Genomic DNA, 24,512 nt, shown 5'->3' on the forward strand with positions numbered 1-24,512 from the left:
AGGACAAGACATAACAAGATATAAGAGGAGATATAATAATAACGGTAAATAAAGTTCTCGCGCACTAAATTTGCCTGCCAAAGTCGTCTGATTGTGAAACGTATGCAAAATTCATCAAAACAATGGGGATAAGAGGTTATAAACCGGCAAACGTTGTTTTATGCTTTGCATAAAAACTCGGATTCAACATTCTGACGCCAGACAGAACAGATTGCGTCTCTAATCAGTCTGAAATCACTCTGAACAGGAACGAGATGGAGGCCCCCTCTTGCCAGTAAAATTCGTTAGAAAGGTAAGCATATTTACTGATAAATATTAATTTGCTGCGATTTTTATTGAAAATATTTTGTGTTGCAGCTGCAATGAATATTAGTATGGACACGGTCACTGAAATATCTCAAAAAATTAAAAATACAATCTTGAATTCACCGAAAAACAGCCCTCATACGGTGAGGGTGACGAATGAAGATTACTTTGATGTCAGCTCTATCAGAGATTAAATATATGAAACCTATAAAAACACTGAGTAGTTTTTAAATACAAACATAATTTAATACAATTATTTCAAAGGAAACTGTTAGTCTGCATCGAAAGCATCGAAGAGGTCCAATGGAAGTTCCGGATATTGCTTTTAAAATAATACAATTTTTAAAACAGTATAATAAAATGAAAGAAAACTTATTACTTCAATTTATGTATTTAGATGAGACATGCATATTTACGAATGGGACCAATATACCCAATGGTCACTCATGGCAAGACGATTTTTTTTTATTACTCTTCGTGAGTCCACAATCTGCCCTATTGGCAATAAGTATTTCTTCTGTTTATATTATATATACATGGCATGTAGAAAATCACTTCATTAAGCAATCTTCTGTATAAAATATTATCTTAATTAATTAGTCTTATTCTAATGCTTATTCTAAACTCTACATATGTCCAGTAATCAGATCAGGTTGTGTTAAACGTTTTAGTCTACGCACTTCACTATCACGTCGCATATTTAGCTGATTAGCGAGTACATTGGGATGCACTGACACTCTTTCGAAATACTTCACACAAACACGTTGGATTACACTCGTTATAGGTTCTAGAGGAATATCGCGTTGTATCACTTTATTTGAAATATAGTACGGAGCATCAACAATGGCACGCAACACCTTATTTTGGAACCGTTGAATGATGGATATATTAGATTTGCTAGCGGTACCCCATAGTTGAATTCCATATGTCCAAATGGGCTTGAGTATAGACTCATACAGCAATACCTTGTTATCTAATGACAACTTGGATTTGCGCCCAATGAGCCAATACATTTGATATAATTTTAGTCCCAGTTGTTTCCGTTTAGAGAGTATGTGCTTCTTCCAGGTTAGGCGTCGATCTAAATGCATACCAAGATATTTAACATGCTCTGCTTGGGGGAGTTGACGATGATTGATATTTACTGGTGGACATGTTCTTCTACGCAGGGTAAACGTTATATGCGTGGATTTTGATTCATTGGCTTTAATGCGCCATGTCTTCAACCATAATTGTATTTGCTCCAGGTGGGTAAGATGATAATAAAAATTATGTTATGTGTTATGGTATAAAGTTGATGGAAAAAGGTAAACGTTGAAATGACAATTGATTAGGTTTAGTCGTAGCATTTTTCGATGAAACACCCCACAAAGAAGAAATTGACAATTGATGGAAATATTAACAAATGTTAGTTAGACTGGAAATTAACAGCTTAATTATTCACTTAATATGATTAAATGCTTACAATTTCTAAGACAGTGTGATGAGAGTGTATATAATATATGATAACTGTAGGAAATGTTATTATAAAGTGTAAAAGATTTATGTACACAGATATGTGCGTAGTTGTTCAGAATATACATGAACCTTTAGTTAACTTGTGTCAGGAGAGATAGAATAGTTACTGTTTTGCAAATACATTAAGGAGAATGCTGTAATTAAATCTAGTTTTATAAAGAAAGATGTATACAGGTATTAATAGAACAAACTAAGGAGAATACAGTGATATCAAAATGTCTTTACAAGGAAATACTGTACCCAAGAACACAAGAACTAAGCGTAAAAGGTAAATATGCTTTCTAATGAAAGTAAAATATACTACTTAGATATACAATTGTTAATTAGGTGGATTGGGTCTCCAGGCGATACAACTACATAAAAAAACTAGCCTGGAACACTAACTCATAGGTGGTATGGAAAAGAGTTTAACGATAATATAATCAAACACAACCTTAGCCCACAAATTATTATAATTTTAGTTTTAGTTAAAATAAATTATATTTGATAACAGTATTTTTATTTAATTATTTTATTTCTATTAGAATATTGTAATAAAGCCAAACTGAACTAAAATTCAGTGTTGATACGGCATCATTGAGACGTTTTGACGTCACAAATTTAGATGACTTATTTACGAAACTTCTTTGGATAGACTATATATATGTAGATATTTGAAAACCAAAGCTAGCAATTCATTTATATAGAAGATAGAAGATTTGACTGGATAAAATTAAGTAAACTATGCTGCGGTTTTTAGTGCAAAATATACTCTGTACATGCGTTGTCAATTTACGTCCCCTTGACATTTCAGGGTTGTAGTTTTGTTTAAAACAATAAGCTCTTAAATGAACAGTTAATGTTTATAAACTCAATGGCACGTCGTGTTGAAATAGATGCTTTTTCTTTTATAATTACTTTTACAATTTGATATCCCGTGGCAAATAATCAAGTACTGTTGAGAAAAAGATCACTGTTGATAAGATTGGGCAAACAGTTTTACTGTGTTTCTAAATTTTTGAAATTAAATTAAATCTAAATCATATTAGACGTATAAATCACTTGTAAAGGATTTTTTTAAATTTGTAGCTTTACTGTGAAAGACCGGTACAATGTAGTTTATTCAAAGTATTGCCCATCGATAGCCGTTATATTCTCCCATATTTTAGGCAATTTACAGATTCCTTCTCGAAAGAATGATAAATCTCTCGAAGCAGTGATGTACTGCTCAGACATGTCACGGCTGATATGTTCGAGTAATGATATGAAGTAGTAATCAGAAGGGATCTGGATAATACAGTGAGTGGTATTTTAATGTTTCCAAGACTGTTTTTACCGGTTTCCCAACATGCGGTCTACCGTTGCCATCCTGAAGAATAATATTGTTGTGTCTTTGCTCGTATTTTAGCTATTCTTCGCGTAGTTAATTGTAATCGATAGCGATACTCACCGACGGTTTCATCGAATAATACTTTCAAATCCTCGTTAACAAGTATATTTGACTGTCCAAAAAGCTCTTGGCCTTCACTATCAAAATCACCACTTTTATAACGTCGCTTCATACAACATTTGATGGCCTTCAGAGTATCTTTTCATTATATTGAAATAAAAATGTATGTGATGTATTCAGTTCAACTTCAGACGTTTTCAAAGTACTGGAAAAAAATTGTTCACGCTTCGACAAAATAACATACTGAAAAGTGAAGCCGTGAAGTGTTCAGACATGAAGATGGTTACAAATGTACCCGATGCGACTAATAATTAGTAAACAATATCTGTCATAAATCCGTTCAAATTAATTTATACAATTTTTTCTGGTAGAATTTTGAATTTATTATGGTGAAGTGAAATTATTATATTTTTAAATTGTTTTTTAGACAAATAGTTGGTGCTCCACAAACTTATTGAATCACCTAATGCATCCGCTTAATCACAACTAAAATAAATTAACGATAAAGTTGAAACTCCAACTTTATGACTGCAAACGATAGTAATTATGCTTTGAGTGAATGACTATCGGCAAATGCAACAATTTTCATTGATCGATTTTTCTGTTTCCAAGCTCGCTACGTTGCTTTTATTATTTTATGCAATTCCTAAAAAAAATCCTTTGTAAACGTGTATAACTAGAATATTTCAACTACATTTTTAGGCTTAATTAAATGGATTTATCGTGCCGAACATATTTTGATTGTAACTGAACTAGTATTGTTTTTGTTGGATCAATACCAACGCTGTAACATATACTTTTATATTGTCACATGATATTTGAAATAAATTATGTAATAAAATATATATTACTGAACAATAAGTATAAGTTATGTTGATACAATAAAAATTAAACTAGTGAAGACATTATCGATACATTTATTCGTTATAAACAAAACATAATAATGCGCTTAACATAAATATACAACCTAATAAACATGCCCCAGCAGGATTCGAACCTGCGACTATTGCAACAGTAGGAGGACCGACCTGTCGCTTTGATCACCGCGCCAACTAAGCCCAGCATGGAGCATATTTAATTTAAATACATTCATTCCAGATTACAAAATAAATTGAATTTTACTAAAAAACGTCACTTTTTCCAAGACCTGTTCATTCATTAGTCACAATATTTAAATACTTATAAATGAAATTTTTATAAATTTGTCAATTAAAATTTTTTTGTAATAATTAATTCACTATTCAATACGTGAATCAATACGTTTGCATTACAATATACATAGATTCTATAGACCCGGTATTTTGTTTTTTTCCGCATATATTTAGTTTATACATTTTTGCCTTCTTTTGTCAACAGTAGGACAACAATTCGATAGCATTTCAATATTTCATTTTCAAAAACTGCCGGGTGAAAATAGTGCTTCAAAAACTGCAAAAAAAATCCGCAGAAATACAGGATATATAAGTTTTGGATTTCACTAGATTTATAGTACGACACTTATAGTTAAGAAGCGAATAAAACTGAAGTACTTGTTGAAGTAAAAAAAAATATTCCCTAGTTCTCTAAAATTTATTGAATTTATTAGATCCCTAGAGGTAACGTTAGAAGTAGCCTATTATATACGATTGTTGGCTATTTATAGCTTTACAGATTAGTAATAAATAAATATAACAAGGGGACCTTCTAATATAAAGAAGGTTGTGTTTTCCAGCGACGTAATTATAGCAATATTAAACATTGATTACTGATCTAGTTCAACTAAAGATATATTGATGAATGTTGAAAATCAATACGTTTGCATTACGATAAACATAGATTCTATAGCCCCGGTATTTTGTTTGTTTTCCATATATATTTAGTTTATACATTTTTGCCTTCTTTTGTCAACAGTAGGACAACAATTCGATAGCATTTCAATATTTCATTTTCAAAAACTGCTGGGCGAATATACTGCTTCAAAAACTGCAAAAAAAATCCGCAGAAATATAGGATATATAAGTTTTGGATTTCACTAGACTTATAGTACGACACTTATAGTTAAGAAGCGAATAAAACTGAAGTACTTCTTGAAGTAAAAAAAATAATGTTCGCTAGTTCTCTAAAATTTATTGAATTTATTAGATCCCTAGAGGTAACGTTAGAAGTAGCCTATTATATACGATTGTTGACTATTTATGGCCTTACAGATTAGTAATAAATAAATATAACAAGGGGACCTTCCAATATAAAGAAGGCTGTGTTTTCCTGCGACGTAATAATAGCAATATTAAACATTGATTACCGATCTAGTTCAATTAAAGATATATTGATGAATGTTGAAAATCAATACGTTTGCATTACAATGTACATAGATTCTATAACCCCGGTATTTTGTTTCTTTTCCACATATATTTAGTTTATAATTTTTGCATTCTTTTGTCAGAAGTAGGACCACAATTCGATAGCATTTCAGTATTTCATTTTCAAAAACTGCAAAAAAAATCTGCAGAAATACAGGATATATAAGTTTTGGATTTCACTAGACTTGTAGTACTACACTTATAGTAAACAAGCGAATAAAACTGAAGTACTTGTTGAAGTAAAAAAAAATGTTCCGTATTCTCTAAAATTTATTGAATTAGTTAGATCCCTAGAGGTAACGTTAGAAGTAGTCTGTTATATACGATTGTTGACTATTTATGGCCTTACAGATTAGTAATAAATAAATAAAACAAGGCGACCTTTCAATATAAAGAAGGCTGTTTTTTCCTGCGACATAATTATAGCAATATTAAACATTGATTACTGATCTAGTTCAACTAAAGATATATTGATGAAAATGTTATGTTATTTGTGCATTTGGTATTTATTTTCATGGTGTAAACATTTTGTTCAAAATTATTAAAAGATTCAAATTTAATTTTCATTTCATTTCATTTTCAAATTCAAAAAAAAAGGCTTTATTTTCTCTCTCGTAAAATATTAACAATAATATTATATAGATATTACTTAATTATCGAAAGAATGTAGTGTTGCCAATAATAATTAATGGTTATTACTACTGGATAATATTTAGTCTGGGACAAAAAATCGTGATCTTTTTTTGTAAAATTCAATTGTTTTATAATTAAATTTATTTAAACAAAATAACACGTGGGCTGAAAAGTCCCAAGCCTAACACATAGATGGTGCTAGTTTTATTGCATTCACCACTTTTCAGTTAGTACTAAATTTCAAAAGAAAGCCGTTAAAATTTCATAATATTCTACTCATAAATTTGTGAGTTATTGTGCTAAGAGTGGCATTACTTTTGTTATCTTCAAAATAATTTCACATTGCTTCTTGACGGGGAAAAACCGTTTAAGCGCAGCAATGGCTTAAAAAGTGTTATAAGGACACCGCTCAATCAGAAATAACAATAAAATGTTGGTTTACTGACTTCAAACGTGGTCGTAGAGACACCGATGATGAAGAACGCAGTGGACGTCCAAATGAGGTGGTAACACCAGAAAACATTAAAAAAATCCACAAAATTGTTTTGAATGATCGAAAGTAAAGTTACGTGAGTTAGCTAACATCGTATATATCAAAAGAACTTGTTGCTTTTATATTACATGAGCATTTGACTATGAGAAAGCTCTGTTCAAAGTGGTTGCCGCGTTTGTTCATTGTTGATTAAAAATAAGAACGTGTTGATGATTCTGATATAGTGTGTGGATATCTAATAATGAATCAAACATGGATCTATCACTTCACTCCCGAATCAAAATGATCGTCAACTGAGCGGACATGCCTATTTTGAGACAAAAGATAAAACCTGCTACAAAAGGGGTATTGAAATGTTAGAGCAGCACTGGAATTATTGTGTGGCTCTTGATGGAGATTACGTTGATGAATAAAGCCAATTTTGGACGCAAAAAAACGCATTTTCTTTCTTACGCTCAGGACTTTTCAGCCCATGTGTTACTTATAGGACTACGTATATATTTTGTCGCTTCTGACATCTCAGTATCCGTTACTGACAACACTGACGTAATTCTTATTGGTTACTATATTTTCTTGCTATATCTCATCAAATTAATTATCGTTCTAGGCCTAAACATGAAAATAAATGGATATTTATAAATCTATTGATCCTATTCATTTGATAAAAGCAATTTTTTTGTGATTGTTGATTACTGTTATCATCCCGATTGAAGCCGTCTCTTAGGAAAACGCATACATCGGACTATCATTTCTACGATGACAAAACGTCCAATAAAATATCGATAAAACACGGATTTTATTGTACTGTTCAGTGTAATGTCGGTCGTAAACGTGTGCCAGTTTCGCCAACGATGTTTATTACAGCCACTCAATTTACAGCTGTGGAAATAATTAATTAAATTAGGACGTCCAGCACGCATCAGACAAAGAGTAAATCCGGACCGCGTTCGATCTAATAATAGGCAAAAGGAAGAGAGAGGACACACGCGCACATCGCGATCGTGTCGGACGTTTAATCGTGCCCAGGACAAATTTACAGCATTAAACAGGACCAACATTCGTAAATTAAATTTAATAAAGCCAGCGTTACATTTATAACTAGCGTTGGGAACTATCCACTGTTTAGTAATTGACTACTTTTTAGTTTTAGTTTTAGTCGCTATTTTCGGACGACTACCTTCAAATAAGGTCTGTTTCTTAATAATTTAACATAAAAATATATCCTTTATTCCATAACAATCTACAAAATTAGTGTTATAAAATGATAATATTTTATTAATAATTCATACCTTTGTAGCGACCTTGAGGTATGTCGAATTTTACATCGTGGAATAACGGTCTACAAAATACCCAGAAATATAATCCCAGATGTTGAACACGGGCAGGGTGCCAGCAGCGCCAACTAGAACCCGACAACGAATAGCTGGCGGCAACCCCGAGACGTTTATCTGGGATGTTATTGAAGGGTATTTCGGTAATTCAGTGCTGAATCCTCGTTTGGTTTAGACGTGCCCCCATCGACTGTCCAAGCTGCCATCCGTTTTATCATTTGTATTTTTCACATTTTTTATATAGCCAATAAATAACGGTCACATAATGTAAACACTACTGTTTCATTTCGTTTTACCTCCATTCACCGAGCCACATCATTTACCCTAAACCTTATACACTTATTTTCGCATTATCTGCTGCTAATTTTGCCTATGAAATAATTATATTATTTCAACAAAAAGACACCTAAGCACAACTAAGACTGTGGTAGAAAAGGACGCGAGCTGTGAAAACTGTCAGGTTAGATTAGAACAAGTGCACATGTGCAGTCCTAGCCAATAGAAACTTGTATAGCGTTCTTATTAGCTAGTATGGCGAGGTTTTTTACTGTCGTCTGATTTAGAAGGGTATCTTAAATGGGCACATGCAATACAGTGTTTTAGTTTCTTAATTTGCCGTTATGTGGCTCGAGGTATAAATTTGGTAGCAAAGCTGAAATTTGATAGTTTCTGTTTCTAGAAGGCTATTCTAAAAAATAAGAAGGCATAGTGTATGTATGTTTATATTTGGTGCATATAATCAAAAAGTTACTGGATATTATGGACTTTTTGGTAATTCTATGCTTCTTATAGAAATTTGATTTATATACAAAGAATTTTGGTTTAATTTATTTTGACAAAGCTTTTGTTGAAAGCGTCTCTTTCGAATTGGAGCATTTTTTAACGTGACTGACAAAGCAAACTTATAAACTTTCGTGTTAAATATTCTTATTTTGTTAACTGTGTCATTATAATTCTTTTTTAGATAAAATGATTTGTTTAAATCTTAAGACATCTCAGATGTCACGTGCCTGGATGCAGTACTATTTCAAATAGAATATCCTGCGTTCCTAGGGATCCTGCTCTATGTCAGAAATGGCTTTAGAATTTGTTGAAAGTAAAAGTCGAAGAACGTGGAATTCAGAGAATCAGAGAACAAGAAATTAGACAGCATTTTGCTAAGATCTAAAAACAACGTACCGTAATACTTTGAAATAATTAATTTTGTTAACAAAAGCAGACCTGGATCAAATAAACAAAACATAGAACTATCAACGACACCCTAATGACTTAATGACAAGGAAAATACAATGCATTATTATTTAAGAGTCAGTTCAGTCGCTATTTTCGGTCCGACTGATTTTGTTACTATTTACTACTGACTACTGTGACTGTCGTGTACTTTTAGTTACTATTGTTAGTTCTACTAGTTTCATTTGACTGATTTTTAACGTTCTGGCTCTGTCGTCCTAGCCGTGACCTTGACAAAAATGTACCCAATTTATGCTTACATAGATTTATATGTAATATATAAAGTTTTATGATTTCAGATTAGTAATTACTTATTTATTAGTTTATTAATAGATTGATAGAATGATTGATTAGTTTTAAAATAATAATTGCTATATTCAGTCGCTAGCTTTTTGACTATCGACTATTTCGACTGTTTTCAGTCGATAGTTCCCAACGCTATTTATAACCATCATCGCGGCTAAGTATAACGAACGGGAAGAATGGGAGCGACAGCATTCGGGAGATTTGATCGTCTAGTGAATCAGCTGACGGCGGCCACGTTTATTTTCCGTCAAGTCCGTGGAAAGAAGAAGAGAAAAACCCGTTTTTTTTATTTATTTAGTCCGACTTTGTTCCTTGTTGAAAATGTAAACAGAGTAAACGCTTGCGGGTTGGAAAAAAATTGTTTTTGCTTTGGTTCTGACAGGATGATGTTTTCTTTCGCAAGAAGCTTTGATTTTTTTGTTAAATTTGGATGTTCTTTTGTTTTCCGACTGATTATTTTTTTACTTGTAAGATGTGAGGAGATCAAGGAAGAGTTATCAGTTTTACCTGGTGACAGTAACATTCCCTACGATCATATAAGAACTGAAGTTATTATGAGAGATACATTTTTTAATTTCTTTTATCCAGTTCCACAATCTGCCCTTCATATGGTCAATTAGTATTTTTAATGGTAATTATGACGATTTGTATACTTGATTAAAGTCTATATTTTCATGGAATACTGGCTGAATAATTTCGGATGAAATCTGACCCCACTCTTGTACCGAAACATTCGCTGACTGTTTTAATGATGTTGGGGATGGAAATATACTCATCACTCTCTATTCTAAAACTCCTCGCAACGGTTCAGCTATTTCAAGATCTGGCGATTGTGCTAGGGAATATGTACGATGATATGTTGATGTTCCCTAAATCAAGACTGAACTTTATTGGGTGTGTGTATGGGTTTGTTATCATCTTGGAAAATGGTAGTGTTTGGCAGCGGAGCTAGAATTTCTCTCGCAGTAATCGCAGGTCAGTGAGGTGAATGAGAGGACAAGCTGAATATTACGATATTGCCACCCAAACTATAACAGAACCATGCTTGACTGTAGGAAGTAGGCAGACCGGATTGTAGGCTTCTTTTGGGGTTCTCCGTACATAAACCCGGCTGTTTCTAGGCAACAATGTAGACGATGATTCATCTGACCATATCATATTCTTCCAATTATCAAGTGTCTAGGTTTTATGACTTTTTTTGCAACTTAGCGCTGGCTTCCGTTATAAAAGGTTTCGCAATGGCAGCCCTTCCAAGACTGACATTCTTGGACACATTTGCGGTGCTCGCGTTGTTAATTTTGTCGTGTTAGTTTCAAGGTTTCTGGCCATAATCCTTTTTAATGTTCGCCCGTTTCTGTCATTTAACTTTATTTCGCCCACTATTCCTCTTTGCCGATGATGTCTTATCATGTTTTGATGACCTTATACTTCCACATGTATGGACTGTATTAAATTATGACGAAGAAAAAATCATTTGCGTGAAGTTTTATTTTTTTAGTTTAATTTAAAGAATGAAGAATGTTGATCCACCATCGTTAAAATGTGTTTCGACTATTTGTAAATAGTGATTTTAATAGAGCTAGTAAAACGCGCTGTGGTTAGCTCAAAAAGCTAACCTTTTGAGAGCTAAAAAGCTCGAAGATTGAGAGTTGGAAGTGCTGAGTTGATTGAAGCAACTAATTGATAATATATACAATTTACGCAATGTCAAATAATCGTAAGTCCACAGAAATTATATTAATGTATATATATAAACATTAATATATGAATTTAGCAATAAGAGAAGAAGTAAAAATGTCAAGTATTAGAATAGGTCCTTGAGCTACAACATGAGAATGAGAGATTTCTATGAAGAAAAGAAGAGTTAAATAAGGACTTAAATATAAATTAAACAAGATGTTGCTCAAACGATGTGCAGAATTATTAAAGCCTTATTATTTCTCATAGAGCTTCGCAGGTCAAATACGAGTGCCTACGAAAGTGGGGAGTGCTGTAAGGTAGTGCCTGGAGCCCTCTTCTTCTGTCTTGAAACCGTTCTAGTACCTAATACACAACGATAATGTTCCTGTGTTGCAATATAATATAATATCATCGACTTTTGTTAACTGGGCGGTAAAGATCATGAAGAAGCAGCAGTAACTTGGCAAGTCAAACAAAACTAACAGTTTCAACAATAAATGGTGGCTCAAACTGAATGAGACTAAATTTTTCCACGTTAATTAAAAGGATAAAAAAAATCAATATACCTTTTTAGTACAAATAATATCCAAGTTCTATGTAGTGATACAGTAAAATATTAGGAAATTATACTGTACACGAATCTATACTGCAAAGCTTACGTGAAAAAGAAAAAAAGAATTGGATATCAAATATAGAAACATATATTGGCTATTTCGAAGACCACTACAAGAAAGTGTACAAATAAATTCTCAACAAGTTATAGCATCCAGATTTTATAAATATAATAAAGTTTAGTGCGAAAGGCTTTTAGTTTTTTGTAGTGATTTAAATTCGTCCAATATTACTGAAAACATTTTTCAATCTGTTAAACAATACTATTTAATAAAAAAATGTATTTTATTAAAAATCATCGCTAAAATCAACAACATCCAGTTTATTCATTAAACTTATTACGTACCGTATTCTATGACTTCTAGACTCCCGCGAACTTATTGAACCTAGTATATTGAAGGTGATAACAAGTAAATATAACAACATAACAAGAGCATATATGGATAAAGAATATCGAAGGGAAACCTCCGTTTTATTTATTTTTGTTAAGTTTCCTGATGTTATCACTTGGGGATCGACGCACCATCAAGTCGTCACTCTCACCATTTTGATAATAATAATGACAAAAAGGTTAACTTCCATAGAGTAAGTAATTAGATATTTAACTTGATAGACCAAGACTTGGTGACCTTGAAGATTTTTTCGCAGCATCTACTAATTAGATTGCCTTGAAATCCTTCTTTTGAACAGTTTTATATGTTTATTTGAATTTATGTTACGTAGTTACCTTCCATTTGTTATAGAAGGTGTTTTTAAATGTTTTTGTGACGAAATTATAATCAATATTACTAGATTATAAATGATCCTCAATCTAAGAAGTGTTAGGTACCCAGATGGACAGGAGTCAAGTAAATGATCACACCGTTTTCCTAGGAAAAACCTATTTCTTTTTATATGTATATTTTTCGAGTTGATTTTATTTGTTATATAATATTGTTTATCATTATGTAATTTTTTATTCTCAACACTTAAACCCATTTCGGCTGAAGTTCTACCAGGAAGTGTCATGGGACCATTTCTATATCTGTTCTATACTGCTGATATCCCAACAATAAAAGAAACAGTACTTGGAACATATGCTGACGACACAGTTATAATGGCAAAAGATGTATCTCTGTCTAAGGCTATAGAACAAGTTAAATAGCGGTCAACAAGATTTAAAAATGGACTAGAGACTGGAAAATACAGCTTAATAGCTTTAAATCTATCCATGTTAATTTTGAATTGTGGCGAATTGACAAAACCTTAATTATATCACTTGATGGATGCTCGTTTCCTCAAGACGAATCAGCTAAATACCTCGGAATATATCTCGATGGTAGATATAGGAACATCATGTGAAACAAAAATCAGAACAAATTAGACTCAAAGTCAAGCAACTGTAGTGGTTAGGCGAAAGATACTTTCAACTTAATCTAAACTCCATGAGATTGGTTATCAGTCAATTATAAAGCCTGTTTAGACCTATGAAGAGCAAATATGGGGTTGCACTAAAACATCAAACCAATTAGTAATCCAATGCACCCAAAACAAATTTCTACGATTAATTACCAATGCTTATCGCTACGTAACCAACGAATAACTGCACCATGATCTCAGAATCAAATGGATACACGAAGTGATCCAAGATTTCGCCCTAAAACATGAAACAAGGTTGCTAAATTACACCAACGTGGAAGCAATACGGCTACTGGATAACACGCAAGAAATCAGAAGATTGAAGCGAACCAAACCACACGAAGTAGTTTAGTGTATAAGTGTATTTTTAATTTTAGCTTAAATAGATTAGTTTTATTTTAATTTGAGAAATACATACTGATGTGTTAATCCCGTACACGACTTGCTTGTATATTAATGCACGTATAACAGAACAGTAGTAATAAATTAATTTGTAAATTAAGATTGTACTAAGCATATCGAATGTAAGATGTAATTAATAAAAAATAAAAAATTATGTAATTTTCTATTTATTTGGAAGATATTTAATATTTTTAGGGAATTTTATTTTAATATATATGTTTCAGAAATTAAATTTGGTTTTGTATTTGAATAATATTGCTCAATAAACCTGGGTAAGAATAATATAAAAATGTATATATCACAACAGAATCTTCTCTTTAGAGGTGCCTATAACTAATCGAATTCCTTGAATAGCGATCAAAGTACCATCTAGTAAGTGGACTATATGAAACTATTCTCCAGTTCTCTCTTTTACTCTATGATGACTTACATCCTTTATAAAAAGACGAATCCCATTGAAACTTATATAAATCTGAAAAAGAAAAACATAATAAAGGACAACTTACTTGCTATACTCAGTTTGGCTGTACGACTGACTATCGATCCTACGTTGGGCAACGTCGCCATACACTGATAGGTCCCGGTGAGCCTCTGTTCCTCCACGACACTGTTGATGTAAAGGGACCCGTTGGTAAGCTGAGACCTGTAATTAAAAGACGCCTTTTAAAACGTCGTCTTCCTGCGCCTCCTGCCGTCAGCTGCCACGCGAGATCAGTCGACTCAGATTTAATTAAATTTGTTGGGTCGAGCTATGCCACCTTACATACGAGGCACGTCCAGAAAATAAGTCAACTAAACACACATATGTACTATGCGTTATTAAAATTAAACATCATGTTCATGCGAGGGTATATAATATATGGAATACATTCATAAAATATTTACTCGATTTCTCCCTTCCATTGACTTTGAATGGATATTTTTAAGCTTTTGTACATATGTGCAAAAAACTGAGGGGGTGTTATGATTTCTCATATTTTACTTCCACAATAAAAAGAACACGTAAAGTATCTGATCATTTTAGAGCAATAAGGCAAACAATGATCTTCCAAATAATTATGTGTTTGCTGCTGGAACTATTATTTAAATATAATTAAATCGTTTTTTTTTCATGGAAATCTGAAATACTATTTTATTTAACATACTTTTCCTGACAATACTTACATATTTTAGTAACATTAATTTAATATTAAATTGAGCTTTGTAGTACAACAATGTTCAGTGCGCGAACTTAAGCCTAATTGAGTTCTTTTAGAGGTTTAAGCGTAAAAGTTTATCTCTGTACTTTTTATACTGATTATTTATATCTTTTTATCCAAGAGTTTCCTTTTTACCAACTAGTGTTTAGTCTGGACTGGATTCACTAATTAACGTGGACTTCTGATTACAGGCCCTGACTTAAGCCTACCGACTGACGAGTGACCAACGTAGAAATGATCTCAGAAGATGTCTGGTCTTATCGAGCTTGATTACTGGCCTGACTGGGATGCTTTTCCTTGTCGGTAAAATCCTAATCCTTGCTTTCTGTCATCAGTTTTTAATCCTACAAAATATCCTGACATTTCTCGAACCAAATAATGTTTTCACCTTTCCTTTTACGTTGTTAGGAGTGAACAAATAAGCTTGTTTATTACATAATATCTTTGCTTCAATTCAACTTGTACTGCTGTGTTAGCTCTTTAGGACTAAGCTTGAATACATTACATTCTATGAAATTCGAGTGTTTTGTGATTGTTTCGAATAGCAAATCTAAATATTTATGGAAACACCACCAAAAGGTCATCCAAGTTCAGCTTCTTAGATATACTCAACAAGCCATAGCGCTTTACTATTTAAATAACCGTATGATTGTTAACTTCTTCACTATAAAAATATTTAATCTCGTTAAATATTTCAAACGAGGCCAATTGATAATGCCGCATGTATTTAACATTTGACTACAGTCTCCTACTGTTGAATATTTGGGATAACGAGAAGAGCTAATACATAAACCTCAACATCTGTGATACGACTATTTTTGTATACTTATGCGTATGAACTCTTTCCATTATTACCGTTGCTACATCTTCAACTAAATTGTCAATCTACAAATTAGATGAAGATAAGCAAACTCATTTAAGAATAATGAAAAGGTAAAACTGACCTAAAATTAGCATTGCCAACTTATGGGGAATACCTGAATCTGCGGGAAACCTTATGTTGAATGGGGATTTTATGGAGATTGGCGTAATGAGGGGAAACTGAGGGGATTTTGGCATCTCATCTAAATATAATATCGGCAGCCCGGTTCAGAACACTTTTACAAGAGCTCTAAATACCATAAATTATTTCAAAACATTTTTAGAGTTACCTATGGATATCGAAGGACCCTCCATTTTTCAAGACTCTCCATGCTTCAATACTATAATTGAATTCTATAAAATGTTATTGTTCATTTTTATAAGATTTTCTCATCTTAGAAGACATCTCTCAGAATACTATTACATGTTTTTATCAGTGGAAGTTCATGTAGATAAGTAAAATTTAAAGAGCCTTAAGAGTTATTTGTTTGAAGTGGAGATAAATTTAAACTCGATTGCTCTCGCTATAACCTTGTGCTACAGTAGTACATTCCATTATAGGCCGTTCGACAGAAACAGTCTTTTTTGATCCATCGAGAACTATCCAATATACGCTTGATTACAATAAGCAACCAATTCACTGAGATATATTTAGATTTCACATCTTACGCACTTTTACTGATAATTAGCTTCAATAACTATCAATCAATCAGAAACATCCCTTTTTTACAAATTGAAATCTAAGGTAAAAATATTTTGAAAACGCTCCTAAAAATGAATTTAGTAATTTAACATATTTTCAATTCTAGATTTAGACGAAACATACATTGGATTAAAAGTTGGAGAAAGTATAGAACATTTTAAAACAGATGAAAATGTACCTAGTGGTGGTATTGTAGGTTTCTATAGAACATACTAAGAATTTTATATTACATTGACGTCCGGTATTATCAAGCTATTCGATTTTAGCGATCTTTCATATTCGCTGTATATACAAATTAAATCACTAGTGCGGGTGCTGAAGCGATTAAAAACGCCGCGAGAGAACAGGTGTTGCCAAACATAAAAATTGTGATATCCTTATGTTGATATTGCCGTTTTCAAATGCATCAGTTGAGCGAAAATGTAGTGTTCTTAAGAATCTCAAAACAGATAATCGTCATCGACTAAATACATATACTGTAGTAGTATCTTTGATAGCAACAAGAGAGGGGATTAAGTCTTTTGAGCTGTGTCAAGTTTAATCCATCAGGCAAAATGCTTGCAAGAAGTACATGGAAAAAAGAATAATTTTATAATTTGTACCATTACACCCACATCAGACTCATATTATGAAAAGACAAAAAAAAGATTACTTAAACGATTGAGAATATGTCAATGTAAGACCTGATTCATTGAAGGATGTGTTCTTGTCTCAAAACCTGCCCAAATTTTTTGCTCAAAGAAATCGGACTGTGTTGTAAAGTACAATTTTAACTTGTACATAGCTGCACTTTAGGATTACTTTTATATATGCAAAATTTTATTAGATATTTAGGTAGGTTTGGTTGTTGATCTGCCTAGTCGTTTTTTTTTTAATTCTAAGCATCGTAACTGTTAATTATCTTATTGCTTTGGAACTTCTTGGAACGCCCAACTAACGGAAGGTATTTAGCCTCGGTTGTCTTTAATGTGTTTTGGCATGTGTTGGTGATCTCTAAAAAAGATTAAAGCGTTAGGGAGATTCTAAACCAATAATCTCAATCAATCAATTAACTGATGCGGTTTGAATGATAAGACTAAATAAATTGAAGGTTGTGCAAAGAGTAAGACAACGTATGACATGATCTTTATTGTATCCTATAGCACACTAGTTCTTGGACGCCCATCGTATATCAGGGTCTACGGATGGAGCGGTGAGCCTAATCGGATTCAGAGCGGTACAGTTCGCGATGGGGCCTCCGCTGACGTTCTCTTGTAAACAAATCTGATTGAAATGTTTAGTAGACGGCACAAACTTCATTATCTCTCTACGGTGTTAAGTCTCTCGGTGTTTCTTCCGGTAAAACCTATCTGATTAAAATTTCACGATTTTCACGCCCGAATCTGACATATATTCTTTTAAGCGATCCCAGGGCGTTAAGGTATTAAATTCAAATCCGACACAGCGCCGCTCTTATTTTATAACGTATTTATCGTGTCTTCATTAGGCTTGAATATTAAAGTATTTAGTATTTAATTTTAAAGGACGGTTATTATTCAAATTAAAATGTCGTTCATCTATTAAGACGAAAACATTCGTTTGGGAAATTAAATCGTCTCTGTACTGAAATTATTCAATGTTGTTTTTTGTTGTTCTGGCTTAAAACCAGGCGGTGGAATGCATGACGCATACCTGGTCGCGGAGACTTGCCCCGGAGTGACAAGATGGACCGGGTTATGTGGGATTGCCTGAAAATAAAAATAGTTTAAACAATATAACCCAAAGACTGAAAAGGGAAATACTGGAAATTAAAAACAGAACCATAAATGACTATCTGAGAAATTGAACACATGAAAAAGAAACTGATTACTCACCCTGGAAAGCTACAAAATATTTAAAGCGCTCATGTCTAAACAGTCCACCTATAAGAGACCTATGTGGGAATTGGGCACGTGACAATCACCAAAAAGCAGAAGCACTTGCTAAATATCCAGAAAAAAACCTTCAAACCAAACGAAACTAATATTGAACATAATTTGCCTGGTTTGACATAGAAGCTGAAAATTAGCTCACGCCTAAAGGGCTAACCAAAGTTATTAAAACTGACATTAACCCCAGGAAATCACCAGGCTACGATTTAATAACAGGAGAATTACTGCAAAAACTATCAAGAAAGGGAATTATAAAACTCACCAACTTGATTTGGAAGATGGCGGAAATTATAATAATCCGAAAACCTGCGAAGTCACCAAACGAAATAAAAGCCTACAGACCTCTATCACTACTGCCAGTAATATCTATAATATCTAAGGTTTTTGAAAAACTCCTGTTGACAAGAATAAAATCGATCATAGAGAGAAAAAAACTAATACCAACACACCGGTTTGGGTTTATTAACAAGCACTCAACAATTGACCAGGTCCACAGAATAACAGATTATATTGAAAAATCCTATGAAAGTAAAAAAGTATGTTCAGCTATATTCTTAGATGTACCACAAGCCTTCGATAAGGTTTGGCATTAAGGCCTTGTTCATAAACTACAGGAAATGCTATCAAAACAACACACCGAACTATTAAAATCATACATTACAACCAGAATGCTTATAGTTAAACAAGAAGAAGCTTACTTTACAATAAAAGAAGCTAAAGCACGTGTACCACAAGGAAGTATACTGTGACCAACGCTTATCTACTCTACACTTGTGATATACCATAAATGGAGAATATTACGATGGCTACATTTGCTGATGGTACTGCGATTATAGCTGTCGAAAACAATAGTGAAGAAGCCTCAAGAAAATCACAACAGGCAAGTGACAATATAAATAATTGGACACAAGCTTGGAAATAAGAATTAATGAAAGTAAATCTGCACATGTGCAGTTCACGTATGAACAGATCGTACAAGCACCAGTAACATTAAATAATACTATCATTCCATATAGCAACAACGCTAAATATATAGGAATGAATCTTGATGTAAAACTTCGCTGGAAGGAACATATAAAGAAGAAAAGAAAAGAACTGGAATTGAAATATATGAAAATGTACTAGCTAATTGGAAGAAAATCACAATTATCAGTATATAATAAATTGCTAATATATAATCAAATACTGAAACCTATATGGACATACGGAGTTCAATTATGGGGATGTTCTGCAAAGAGTAACATAAATAAAATACAAATTTTTCAGAACAAATTCCTGAGAGAAATTGTGGGCGCACCCAAATACTATAGGACTGATTACCTACATCGAGACCTCCAAATACCCACAGTCAGTCAAGAAATCAAGAGAATTGCAAGGGGGCATGAGGCAAGACTGCATTCTCACGAGTATATTGAAATATAGCAGATCTTGGATACCATCATAACCATCTGATCTTGTGTAGTGTTGTGTAGTGAGGTGCATATAACAAAAAATACAGCAGTGACATGTATAAACATTATTTTACCAGAGACTGAGATAAGGCCGATGGGTCCTCCTAGTTAGATACCTAGATTTAAGTTATCATAAAGACAAATTGTAGGTTAGACGGAAACGACTAGTATAACAATGTAATAATTAAATAATTAAAAAAAGCAAATGCTTTGACAGAGATGGGAAGACTGCTAGAAGGGCAGATCAGAGAAGATAGCAGGTTTGCTATCCCCCGATCCTTTCTGGATTTAGGAATTCCAACTGTGACGTTATCCAGCCATGGAATTGTTGAGACAATGTTCTTTAAACTAATGTAATTTCGCAATTGGTGGCACCGATATCCTGTAATTTTTAACATATTCAGGGAGTTTCAAAACAAGAGTAAATACGATTAGCTGTTTACAAATTATGAAAATAACTGTTACTAAAATATTGTCATTGAACCAATGTTACTATAATCAGTTTCTGAACATAACATGCGTAATAAATAACGGATCTGATACATCCAATTTTTATAAGTGGTTTTAGTGGGACCATAAATTCATTCTAAAGGGTCTACAACAGATGGTGTTACTGTGTATTAAATCAATGAATGCTATGTGAAACTATCGGAATTCGGTCATTGAATTTCTGACAAACATTTTGATGGGCTTTAGTGTTGATAAACACCTTTCGGCGAGTTGTTACTAAGATTTTTAATAATTATCTAGTCTCCTTCAACGGGTCTGCTAGATTGATATTAAAAATTTTAGAAGAAGTAGTGCTACATTTAATGTTCAGCAATCATTTCTTGAATAAATAACTGACAGTTCAGTTCGTAATCATTTTTTATCAAGTGTGGGATAAAAGGAACATATGGAAGTGAATCTACCGCAATGCTCTCCAAAGCGTTCCGAACAGAAAAGTGACGTAACTACTAGATGCTCTTTAAAATGAAATCGATCTTTTGCACAATTAATTATAACATCATACACCTCTAAAGCAGAAATACGGTGATCAAATTTACTGTTGCCTGGACGCTTGCGTTTATTTTTTGGTAGCCTATGATTTATTATATCTGATGGTCCACTAATTATGTTATGAATATTATTTCGAACTTCGAATATTATTGTTTTCAAAATTATCGAAAGCGACTCTTATTCCAGTAGGTTCAATTTTTCTTTGCTGCAGTTGGTTAAAAAATATATTTACGTGGGGCATCACATGATGGAAAAAAGTTAACCAAAAATGAAAGATCGGATTATTTAATATATGGCGAACAAAGGCTGCTGTACTACACACTTGTTGGAGAATTGATTTTCAATTTCATCCATACAGTCAATGAGATAGTTTCTATTTTCGTATACAACAATAATAGTCTGTATATTAAAGTTCTAACCCTTCTACTCGGGGTGAATTATAAAAAAGCCAGGAATGTTTTTTAAATTGCCAAAAAAATACAAGTATTTGCTTATTTGTGTTTAATTGGTGCGCATAACAGGGTACATAGTGAGCAAAGGAATACTTTTTATTTAATGCTGCTCCATCATAGTTTTGTGCGATCAGTTTGTTGGGTGAATTTTAAATTAAGGGATTTATAACGCTTAAAATTGTTTAACTAAGTTAGTTTCAAAAACGCTCAATTGGTTCACGATCGCTAACATATCTAAAAATAACTACCAGTTGAGATATTGCAGCAATATCAGTTTTGTCATCGGCCATGATCGCCAAAAATGAAGAATTATTATTTTCCTCAATTATTTGTTCATGACAAACTTCAAAGCATACACTGTAAAGTTCTCTATTTCTTTGGAGGTGCCTTTAAATACTGAAGCATTCTCTAGGTACTCACTTTATCTAGTTCAGTCGAAAAATTGATAAGTCCACGAAATACCCCGAATTCTGGGAAGTATCGCTCTCGTCATGTCCCCTAAGAGCTTATTCAAACGCTCCATAAAATTTAACGCAATTTATAATTTTTGATAAAATGTACCTATTCTTTGGCATTTTCATTATGTCTCTGTATCCAATAGCAGATTCTAATTGAGCCATAATATTCGTTGATTTTGGAGTTTTCATGTCTTTTTATTTTCAAGCTTATATGCTCTAATTAGTGACCCCTATTGTGACCGGTGACCATCAAAACGGAAGCAGGGAAAACAGTACAACGCATTTTTTTGTTACATCCACAAATCCATTCACTTTTGTTACAAATGTCTCTTTTAAATTTACGGGTGTAATAACTTTTCCTTTTATTTGAAACAGATTACTCAATAATAATATCTGGCTATGGTCTACTTTTTCCTTTAAACTCTAGCTTTTCTTCGCCAGAATAACAGGTCAATTGAAAAGTTCTTGGCCTGACACATAGATGGCGCTATTAGAATTAAATCCATGTTTTTTAGTTAGCCCTAACCCTCGTATAATAACGCGTGTATAAATTTGACAGCTGTCGAAACATTACTTTGTGAATTATAGAATTTTGAGTAACTTCTGTTATTGTGAAAAAAATGGATAAAAAGGAATTTCGCGTGTTGACAAAATTTTGCTTTTTGAAGGGAAAAAATACAGTTGAAGCAAAAACTTGGCTTGATGCCGAGTTTACGGACAGTGCTCCAAGAAAATCAACCATTACGGTGAACGCAGTGGACGCCTAAAAAGTGTTGTTACCGACGAAAACATTAAAAAAATCCAAAAAATGATTTTGAATGAGCGTAAATTGAAACTGAATGAAATAGCAGACACTCTAACGATATCAACTGAATGTGTACATCACATCATTCACGAATATTTGGGTATGAGAAAGCCCTGGGCAAAGTGGGTGCCGCGCGAGCTCACTTTTGACCGAAAACAACGACGAGTTGATGATTCGGAGCAGTATTTGAAGATGATCAAGCGTAATAAACCTGAGTTTTTGCGTCGATATGCGACAATGGATGAAACATGGCTCCATTATCACTCCGAAGTCCAATCAACAGTCATCCGAGTGGATTGCACACGATGAACCCGCTCCAAAGCGTGGGAAAACACAACAGTCGGCTGGCAAGGTTATGGCGTCTGTATGTGGGATGCGCATGGAATAATTTTCATCATCATAAGGACCATCAACAGCGACTATTACGTTATTGGACCATTTGAAGGAAGAAATCGCCGGAAAACGGCCGCATTTGAAGAAAAAGAAAGTGCTGCTTCATCAAGACAATACACCGTATCACAAGTCAGTGAAAACCATCGCGAAAATCCATGAATTGGGCTTCGAATTGTTTCCTCATCCACCGTTTTCTCCAGATCTGGCCCCCAGTGGCTGTTTCCTGTTCTCAGATCTCAAAAGAATGCTCGATGGCAAGAAATTTTCGTCGAATGAAGATGTGATCGCCGAAACTGAGGCCTATTTTGAATCGAAGGAGAAATCGTATTACAAAAATGGTATTGAAAAGTTGGAGGGTCGCTATAATCAGTGTATGCTTGAAGGGAATTATGTTAAATAAAAAAAATAATTTTCCAAAAAAAATGTGTTTTACTATGGTAGGCCGGGGACTTTTCTATTGACCTGTTATTTAAAAAATTTCTTCACATTAATTAAATTAAAGACCACGTACATAGTCACAGTTATTAATATTGTTATTATTAATTGGCCGAAAGTCGCGTAAAATTCCGATGCAGATATCTGATATCACATAGGGCGCTGGACTAAGTGCAGCGAAATCACTTAAATACGAGCTTTGTTTTAGACGATTTAAACAGACACGGGGGTAGTGGAGAGCCGCGTGGGTGTTTGAAGGAGATAGTAAAGCACGGTCGTGTGGCCCAGATAAATAGTAGCGATAGCGATAGCGTTCGTCGGTAATCCACCGATGGTAGGTTATTCCACTGGTCCATGTTACTTCCGTGGCTCACACTTCCATTGCAGTTTTTTTTTATCATTTATTAGAACAAGAATTAGCGAGAAAAATGCTAAGTTGGGTTTGCTTTTTGGTAAGTAATAGAAACTATTTTAGTATTTTAGTGAGATTACATAATTATTTTTGGGCGCTTCTTAGAGGGAGCTTGGAGTCTATTAATAGACGACAATTGAGAGCAGCGGTGATGCACTTGAAGTTATTGTGCGTCAAATTCAAAAAGTGACTGACTTATCAAACTGTCCTAGATAGATTCCGATTATGATTGAAACAAAAGACAATTTCTGATAATTTTTAACTGCAAAATATCTTAAGTATGACAGAGAAAATGACTTGTCTAGTCGCCGTCTAACCAGAGTAAAAAATAACGAAGTTAAATGCTGATGGAAATAAACAACTATTTCAAGCTGTCACATCTCCTGCTCCCGTTGATACATAAATCCCGAAACGTACCGGCGGGCATCATATCCAAACGGGCCGTTACCAGAGCCGACTGGATATTGGTTTTCAAAGTGGTCCGGTTCGTTCGTTCGATGGAAGCAACGCGTAAAACACGAAATACAAGAAGCGAGTTTTACTTCGGCCGTCAGTTCGGTTGACAGGCGGACGTGTGACGCCGTCTACCCAGCGGCCGACGCCAAGTAAAACGATCACTTTTTACCGGTCCCGCGAGGAGAGTTTCTTTTTTCTTCTTTGCCGCCGACTGTCGTTTGTTTATATTTGATCTGTTTCGCAGCGGCTTTGGTTACATGGCGGGACTATAAATAAAGGTGGCACGAGACCACGGGAACGT

General features: G+C 33.6%; 1 protein-coding gene across 4 annotated transcripts in view; it reads right to left on the reverse strand.

Moving 5' to 3' along the window:
- fra (neogenin protein frazzled) overlaps positions 1-24,512 on the reverse strand; it is a 265,834-nt gene that overhangs the window by 32,726 nt on the left and 208,596 nt on the right. For all 4 annotated transcript variants that reach the window (XM_076410982.1, XM_076410983.1, XM_076410980.1 and 1 more), the window contains exon 3: positions 14,184-14,320. In XM_076410982.1, coding sequence (XP_076267097.1) covers positions 14,184-14,320 — 137 coding nt within the window. The remainder of the gene's footprint in view (positions 1-14,183; positions 14,321-24,512) is intronic.

This window comes from Rhynchophorus ferrugineus, unplaced genomic scaffold (assembly GCF_030347505.1).
Source record: "Rhynchophorus ferrugineus isolate W39M unplaced genomic scaffold, kcgeb_rfMv2 rfM8, whole genome shotgun sequence".
NCBI classification, from domain to species: domain Eukaryota; kingdom Metazoa; phylum Arthropoda; class Insecta; order Coleoptera; family Curculionidae; genus Rhynchophorus; species Rhynchophorus ferrugineus.